The 9080-nt window shown below is 46.1% G+C and overlaps 1 protein-coding gene across 1 annotated transcript in view; it reads left to right on the top strand.

Annotated features, from left to right (window-relative positions):
- Nucleotides 1-1401: 1401 nt before the first annotated feature.
- The window catches only part of ARHGAP20 (Rho GTPase activating protein 20), a 144045-nt gene continuing 136366 nt past the window's right edge, over nt 1402-9080 (top strand). Inside the window, exon 1 of the mRNA XM_061202546.1 lies at nt 1402-1506. Within this exon, the coding sequence (XP_061058529.1) occupies nt 1402-1506 (105 nt within the window). The remainder of the gene's footprint in view (nt 1507-9080) is intronic.

Genomic DNA, 9080 nt, shown 5'->3' with positions numbered 1-9080 from the left:
AATTGGGGTGGAATATTTTCTCCCCACTACTTCCACAATAAACAATTCCGGGGTTTGGTGGTGGTGGTAGTGTGTGTGTTTTGGACAGCAACTTCTCCTTGGAACAGAGCTGGCCAGAACCCTATTCTTCTACAACCTGACCTGATAACAGCCCAACCCAGCAGGAGCCTCAATCTGTTATTTCTTACCAGAAAAACAAACAAATCTCTTCCACAAGCTAGTATCGTAGAGCGGTGTCCTTCATCACTACTCCGCCCTATGGAGTCCTGACTCCAAGGGAAGAATGCCACCTACCGAATCATCCGCCCCAGTCAGCCAGTCCTGCAAAGTGAGGCAATACTCAACTCAACCCAGGTCGGCTCCAAATCCCCTCCCTCTGATTATTCTTTAGTCTTTAAAAAATTTGCCACTATTTGGGCTGACAGGAAGTTATGCTCTCGGCGCAGATATCTGATAAACACTTCCACATATTGTAGCCTTCTCAATAGCTAAGCCAAATTTCAGAGTCCTCTCTCTGCCGCATTTTCCTTAATTGCGCTTGCACGTCTGGAATGCCCGGGTCTCTGCAGCCCGCAGAGAAACCGCCGGTGCAAATTGCGCGGGGGCTGCTGCCGGGCGGCTGCAGAGCCACCGCGGGCAGGCTAACGTGCGGGACCGCACGACAGGTCAGGCGGCGCCGCGGGCTTCGCATGTGCGCGGCCGCGGCCCTCTGCAACGTGCGACTCCGTCCCCGGCCTCCCGGGCGGGGAAGGGGCGGGGGCGGGGGACCCCTCGGCGGTCGGCCGAGAGCTAGGCAGGAATCGCTGCCACTCCTCTGTTCAGGCTGAGGTCGCCAGAGCTGCGCCGCTCCACGCGCTAACGCGGCGCCTTCCCCACGGGCGCGGCGCGGGAAGGGATGGGGTCGGGTGCGAGTGGGCTGGGCAGCGGGAGAGGCGCGCGTCCACACTAGAGGCCTGCGTTCGTGACACCGGCCGGTGAGCTCCTTTGGGCTGGCCCCACTCGGAGGCGCAGACCGAGAAGGTCGGTCGGGCGCCCGTGCCCTAATATATATCTAGAAGGGCGCGCCTCAGGCCGGACCGGCGCGGGGAGGGCTGCGGCCGGAGGAGGGCGGCCGGGGGAGGGCCCAGCGCGGGGCGCCTGGCGCCGAGGGGCGGGCCCGAGGCGGGGCGGCCGCAGCGCTGACGGGCGGTCGCCGCCGCAATCGCCTGCAGCTGCGGTGCCGAGCGGGGCCGGCGGTACATGGCTCCGACGGGAGGCGCGCGGCTCGCACCCGGAGCCCGGCTCGCCGCCTGAGCTCGGCGCCCGCCTCGGCCCCGCGCGTCCTCGCCCGTCCGGCCGCCGTCTCACGGACATGCCCGCGTAGCCTCCTCCTGGGCTGGGATTTGCTCGAAAGTCCTCTTCATGGAAGCGATGTCCCCCCAGCAGGAGACTCTAGGGGGGCAGCCGGGGCGCTCCTCTTCCCTGACAGGAGTGTCTCGGATCGCGGGCGCCCCCGGAACCAAGAAGGTGAGGACGCCGAGCGGGGCCCGGCGCCCGCCGCCGCCGCGCGGTCCGGACGCCGCAGGGATTTAACACTCGAGGCCCGCGTCATTCGTCCGAGGCCATTCCCGCCTTCCCGTCTCCCAAGTCACCCCGTCACCCCCGGGTTTTTCGCGTCTAGAGTCTCAGTCGCTCTCGGAGCAGACCCGGCAGCCTCCCTCCCCGTCTCCAGCCGCCGCGGGACCCGCGCCCCCCTCCTCCCTCAGGCGGTGCGCGCGGCCCGGGTTTGGGGCATCGCCCTTCCCGGCCCCTCCGGGTGCCCGGCCCCCGGGTTCCCTGAGGTCCCCCGGGAGCTCACCGTCCCTTGACGGGGTCAGCTCCGAGGTCGTCAGGGCAGCTGCGTCCGCCCGGGTGCGGCTACCGCGCTGAGGAAGGTAGGCGGCCGGGCTGCGGCGCCTGCGGGGCTCAGCCCCTCACCTGGACGCGGTCTCTCCGCGATATTTTGCTGGGGGTGGCCGGGAAGAGGTGCCTGCGCCCCACAGAACGACCCCCGGTCGACGCCCGGGGACGCGGAGGGCCGGTTCGGCTTGGAATTGGGCTGGGTGGGGCGGGTGGGCTGCGGCGGAGGGGCCTTCGCCCTACGCTTGTCCCCTGGCCCTCGGGGCTCGGCGGGGCTGGAGAGGGGTCGGGTGTCGGTGTGGGCGTGCGGGCGGCGCGCGTGGCCCCTCACAAAGCTGGGAGGAGGGATGCGGGCAACAACTTGTAGCGTTCCTTTCGGATAAACACGGCCGCCGAGCGGCGTGCCGATTCCGATGGGGTCAGGTTTCTTTGGAACGGTTCCCTCAGCAAGTGCACGTGGCCGCGAGCTGCCGGCCTCTGCTGCTTGGCTCTCGGAGGAATTGATTTGGGTGTTTCTAGCCGTGTCTGCTCTCGCTCCTCCCCTCCCCCAAAACCTGATATTTGGCTGTTTTTTCTCTGTGCCCTGGTGGTGCCCTTCCAGCTTCTGTGGAGAAAAATTGGGATTAGAGTGATAACCTAACCCATCCTTAAGAAATGTCTTGAGGCATTGCATTTGTATCATTGGAACCTTAAGGGGCTACGCAGGCTCCCCTGATTGTCCGGATCTTACTGCCTTTCATGACTCTTCCCAACAGGATCCTGGGTTGGCTAGAGGTCAGTGGAAGAGTGGTGAGATCGGTGCAGAGTACAGAAGTGTGTGTGAGCTCCCAGGGACCTTGACCGTGTCGCGGAGCCATCTAGGAGTGTCAGTGAACTTGATGTTGTATCAGCTGTAGTGCTGGCTCAGCCTTTGATGTATGGAGGCTGCGGTTTGTCCTTGTCGCTTTTCCCCTTCAGAGATGCAGGGAGAGAGAGAGAGAGAGAGAGGGAGAGGAAGGGAGGGAGAGAATTTACTGGGTTAGCGCTATATGAATGTTCAGGAATTAACATAGGTTTTAAAGCAGTTTTTATTCCTGTAAACTTAAGGAATTGGGGGAAATAAAGTATTTGTATTCCAGAACAGATCTCATCCTTTTTTACTAACGGTAATTAAGCGAGAAAGCATGAGAGTAGCTTGCTCAATCAAGAAGTACTTGTCCAATAAATGAAGGGTTGCTGTGCATCTTAAGCCATTGTCCTTAAGATGCTGTCCTTCGTTATAAAACGTAATGATTTGTCACATTACCAATCTAGTCTTTTCCTTTTAAAATTTTGCCAGTCTGGTCTTTCTACAGCTTTTTACTCCCTTTAGGGCGAGAGTGAGGTTGAAGAACTGTTTTATTTTGCTTTTAATATTTTTTTACAGAAAAGTGCATCTCTGCCTGTTTTAAATGTTAGTAAGCATAGAAAATAATAATAATAAAAGAATATTTCCAAATTGTAGCTCACAGAATCATTGCCATTACACTGTCATGGACCACAATCTTTTTGTATCCCCAGTACTCAACAGATTGATCTTTTATGTTTCATCTTGCCTTTTTAGTGCTTGGTAGTCCTAGTGAGTCATGAGACTTATTTCTTAAAAAGTCTACTGTATGGTTGTACTGTTAATTACTAAGACTTGGATCAGTGTTGTTTAAACTGCCAGTTACAATCAACATTTTAAAAAATGAAATAGAACAGAAAATGTTGGCACAGTGGTAAGGGTAAAGACTGCTTTGTGTAACTTTTTTCTCTGTTTCATTTATATATATGTGCATTTTGGGTAGCGATGTAAAATGTGTTTCTTACTGAACGGTCAGAATTTTTTTTTTTAACATCTTTATTGGATATAGTTGCTTTACAATGGTGTGTTAGTTTCTGCTTTATAACAAAGTGAATCAGCTCTACATATACATATATCCCCATATCTCCTCCCTCTTGCGTCTCCCTCCCACCCTCCCTATCCCACCCCAGAATTTTTACAGTTTCCTATTTGTGAAATGAAAAATAACAATAGTACCTAAGTCCTCAAGATGGGAAAATTAAATGTGAAATTGAGTGAATATTAATATGTAATAGCACTCAATAAGTGATAGCTCTTATTGTTTGTACTTCCCCACCGTGTCTGTCATTCACACTACTATGTCCCAATTGTTCAAGCTAAAAATCTAGAATTTGTTTTCGACTACTGGCATTTATTTCCTCAGTCTACAACAACCATCAGAAAGGCCAGTCGAATATCACTTCAAAACATATCCTGAATTTCTCCACTTTCATCTCCACTGCTGCCATTGTAGTCGAAGCCAAACCACCATCATCTCTCACTTGAACATTTGCAGAAATTCCCTAACTTGTCTAACACCTTTTTTGCTTTTCCCTGACCCAGTCTCCATTTAGAAGCACCAGAATGATCTTTAAAAATTTAAATTGATCATGTTCCTCACTGCTTAAAATCTTGTGGTGGCTTTCCATCATATTTAGAATAAAATTCAGACTCCTGTCCTTAGCCCTCCCTACTTCATTCCCCTCATCTGCCTTTTCTGCTTTGTTTGTGTATTCTCCAGCCACATGGGCCTTCCTTTTCACACATTGAGTCATCACATTCATTCTGTTCTGAGGCTTTGGCGTTGCTATTCCCTTTTTGTCTTTTTTTTTTTTTTTTGCCACACATCTTTGCAGTGTTGATTCTTTCTAATTGTTCTGATCTTAGGTTCTCCCAGAGGCCTGTCCTGACTACCTAAGTGGAAGTTGCCTCTCAGTCATGTTCTGTACCTTCTGTTTTATTCTCATTTTAGCATTCAGCCTTGCCTTATATATTATTATTTACTTCCTTGTTGTGTTACCTGAACTTCTCACCAGATTGTGAAAACTATGAGAATAGGGACATTATCTGTATTGTTCAAGGCAGCTGCCTCAGTGCCGAGGACATTGCTACATATTAGGTACTCATTAAATATAAGCTGGGTTACATACAGCAGTGAACAGGGACAGATATGGCCCCTGTGTTCAGAGTTTATGATTTAGAGCAAGATCAGCAAACCTTTTCTTAAAGAGCCAGCTAGTGAATAATTTAGGTTTGTAGACCGTAAGGTGTGTCTGTTGCACCTACCCACTATGCAACTGTAGTACTAAAGCAGCCATAGACAATATATAAATGAATGGGCACAGCTATGTTCCAATAAAACTTTATTTAGAAAAACAGGAGGTGAATCCCTGGTGTTGTTTGCTGACCTCTAGAGCATGGCTGTTGACTAGAACTTTTTGCAGTGAGAGAACTGCTCTTTATTTACAGTGTCCAATTTGTTGCTTTGGATAATACATTATGGATAGAATTCTGGATAATTCTTCTGGATAACATATCCTTGAGCATATCCACGTTTGGGCAGAACAGTTTTTGTGAAATGAAATGGCAGCACATATTAGAATAATTTCAGTTAGGGATGATTTGTGTCATTTTCAAGCCCCCGACCCTTTGGTTTCACATACTAATTGAAAAGTCTTTAAATAAGAGATGTTGGGGAGGGAAGAGAGACTTACAGGCACAGAAAATCAGTCAAAGCAAAAGGATTTTAAAATAGCTCCAACATTTAAAAATGTAACAGCTACTATTATACACTTCATTCTGGCTTTTCTTTCTACATTCTCTGGGTCCAAATCTGTTTATAGCAGCTTATGATACAACACCCCTGAGAGCCAACTTTAAGCCATGTGTGTGTCTTGCAACTGGGGTTTGAATGAAGCATCTTTGTGTGTAAGACTTGGTTTTATTCTTTAATACTGAGAAAAATATTATGCTCATGGTTAAGCCAGTATCCTACTGAATACTTTTCTGATGTTATTCACAAAGTGAGTGGCATAAAATCAGGTACATGAGATTGTTTTGGCTGAGAGCAGTCTGGAATTATCAAAAACTGAATTAGATCAGAAAGAGCCTGTTATCACCGGTGTGACCTCTGAACTTCTGGCTGTACTTTGTTTCTTTGTTTGTAAAATGGGGGTAATAATCCATATCCTGTATATCTCACAAGGTTGTTTTTTATGGGTCAAAAGAAGAAAGAATATAAAAACACTTTCGAAAAAAGTGCAGAAGCCATTAGTAATTTTTACCAGGTGATACCTGTAAAGCAAAAAAAAAAGTTTTATTTCATTGGATTTAATACAAGAACATTTACATGCAAATGAGTGAATGCTATTTGTCTTATTCAGCTCGGGTTGCCGTAACAAAATACCATAAACTGGTGGCTTAAACAAAGAACATTTATTTCCTGCAGTTGTAGAGGCTATGAATTCCCATGATCCGGGTGCCAGCCAATTCAGTTCCTGGTGAGAGCCCTCTTCTTGGCTTCCAGTTCTTGCTGTGTCCTCAGATGGGAGACAGAGTGAGAAGAAAGAGGGAGGGAGGTGAGGGGGAAGAAGAGGAGGGAGAGGTAGTGAGAGAGATGGAGGTGGAGTTAGATATCTTTGGTTTCTTCTCATAAAGGCACTAACGTTGTCATAGGGGCCCCATTCTCATGACCTCATCTAAGCCTAATCACCTCCCATAGACCCCACCTCTTAATACCATTACATTGGGGGTTAGGGCTTCAACATATGAATTTGTGGGGGGCACAAGTATTTGGCCCATAACACTAATCATCAAAGCAGTCACGCTTGAATGTCATAAATATCAAATATTGTAAGGTAGAAACTTGAGGAAAAAGATAAGAGTTTACTGTTTATAATATATGGAAAAGTAAAGGAAATTTTTCAAAAACTTCTTTAAGTAAATGCCTAACTATACATAATACACATTGATTATAATATATGGGGTAGGCATTATTAATGCACTCTTAGAGAGGAAGGAACTGAGCCCTGCCAAGGCTGCATGTAGTAAGCAGCAGAGCTGGAATTTGAACCCAGATCTTCCAACTCTATTTCTCTTTCCAACTAGATTATAGATGCATTTTTTATTATTTATAACATAAGATGTAGGGGAGAGTAGATTTGAATTTTATATAAGCAGTTGAACAAGTCATATTTGAGAAGTTTTTCTCCTGAGAGATAATTTCATTCTTCAGGGAGCAGAGTCTACCTTCTCCGTGTACCACAGAATATTATGTTCACTGCTGCCATTAGGTAAATGTTAGGTAAATGTATTAGTCAGGGTTCTCCAGAAAAACAGACCAGTAGGAGTCCCATGATTGCCATCTGCAGAAAAGTCGGTGGTGTAATTCACCACCATCTTTTCCTGAGGACAGGAAGAAATGAGATGTTCCAGCTGGACAGTGAGGGAGGAAAAAGGGGCGAATTCCTCCTTCCTCCACTTTTTGTTCTGTAAAGGTCCTCAAGGGATTGAACGATGCCCACCCACATTGGGGAGGACAACCTACTTTACTGAGTCCACCAATTCAAATGCTAATCTCATCTGGAAATGCCCTCACAGACACACCCAGAAATAATGTGTAATCTGAGCATGCCATGGACAGTCAAGTTGACACATAAAATTAACCATCATAGTAAATATTGACTAATAGTGACAATCAGTGACACAATCATTGCTATAATTTCTTTGGAAATTTGTGATCTTTATGCCTTGGTATCTGTCGTCTGTCATTTGCAGATGTTTTATATAAGGCACTCATATTTCAGGAGCTCTTTAGCCAGGCCTGCTTTCCACGTTGATGTCTCAGTCCTGCTTGCTGTTGGAAAACTTGGCATATCCTCCAAACTCATAGAACTATATTTCAAAGTTATGTGTGGGTGCACAGAATCCTATGCCTCAGTTGTCTCCACCGTGGAAAATTGTGTGTGGGAAACCCAGCTGAAACTCTCGATTCAGTAAACATTTTGATATCATGAATCTTGAGTGTAGGAAAAAACTTGCTTCCATAGTTATCTTCACTTAAAATGTGAACGCAGCAGTGCATTTTAACGTAGCAAAAGAAAAATTAATTTTTGTGACTCTGACATTCATATATTAGAACAGAATATGTTGTTTTTTATAAAATGAAAGTTAAAGATATTTTATTTTTACACATTTTTTATACATTTGTGTAAAAAGTAATTATTAATTTTGAATATTGAGTCCTCCAAGTTAAATAGAGAGTTGTAACTTATAGACTGAAAATTCACAAGTCACAGATACCTAAATGGTGTAGTTGCTTTTTGGTTCTGAAATGAATTTTGTTGTGAAGCAATTTATAACTCTTTCCCTTCACCATTCTTCTGATTTAGGGTTTGGTGAAAGGTCTACGGGATAAGAGGTGGAACGTATTCAGTAGACTGGGAGAAGTGAGACAGCTGATAGCATCTTCAGAAAGTGAAAACTTGAACTTCAATAATTTGGGTGTCTGAATTCTTTCACTGTTCTTATCCTGCCATCCAGGACTTGGTGGTTCTTCTTTTCAAAGTAAAGATGTCTTGTGCCTTATAGGACCACATACAACTTAACAAACATCTGTGATTATAAAACTTGCCTTCTTAGAAGGTATTAGTAGCTGAAAATACACTGGACTTCAATTTAAATTGCTGCTAAAACATGTTATAAACTATACAGTGTCACAAAAATAAATAGGTATATAATATCAAGGTTAGATATGTGTGTGTTTACAAACATATGTACATACACTCATATACACAGTGCTTTGAGGACATATATGTACATTTTATTATTGTGATTTGATGGAGTTGCATGACTCATACCCCTCAGTCTCCAGAGTATTTGGCAAAAACCTCTGTTACAGGCTGAATGTTTGTGTCCTCCCGAAACTCAGATTTTGAGGCTGTAACCCCCAGTGTGATAATACAGTTGACCCTTGAACAATGTGGGGGTTAGGGGTGCTGACCCTCTACGCAGTCAAAAATCCACTTAGAACTTTACAGTGGGCACTCTCTATCCACAGTTCTGCATCCACATGTTCAACCAACCTCATATGGTTTAGTACTATAGTATGTATTTATTGAAAAAAAATTCATAGGTAAGTGGACCTGCACAGTTCAGATCTGTGTCCTTCAAGGGTCAACTGTATTTGGAGATAGGGGAAATAATTAGCTTAGAAGAGGTCATGAAGGCAGAATCCCCATGATGGGATTACTGCCCTTATAAGAGACCAGAAAGCTTGCTCTCTGTGTACCCCATGTGAGGGTACAACAAAAAGGCAGCTGTCTGCAAAGCAGGAAGAGGGCCGTCACCAGGAACTAAA

Source organism: Eubalaena glacialis, chromosome 10 (genome assembly GCF_028564815.1).
Source record: "Eubalaena glacialis isolate mEubGla1 chromosome 10, mEubGla1.1.hap2.+ XY, whole genome shotgun sequence".
Classification (NCBI taxonomy): Eukaryota; Metazoa; Chordata; class Mammalia; order Artiodactyla; family Balaenidae; genus Eubalaena; species Eubalaena glacialis.
The sequence above is the reverse complement of the archived record's forward strand: the minus strand, read 5'-3'. Positions and strand labels throughout refer to the sequence as shown.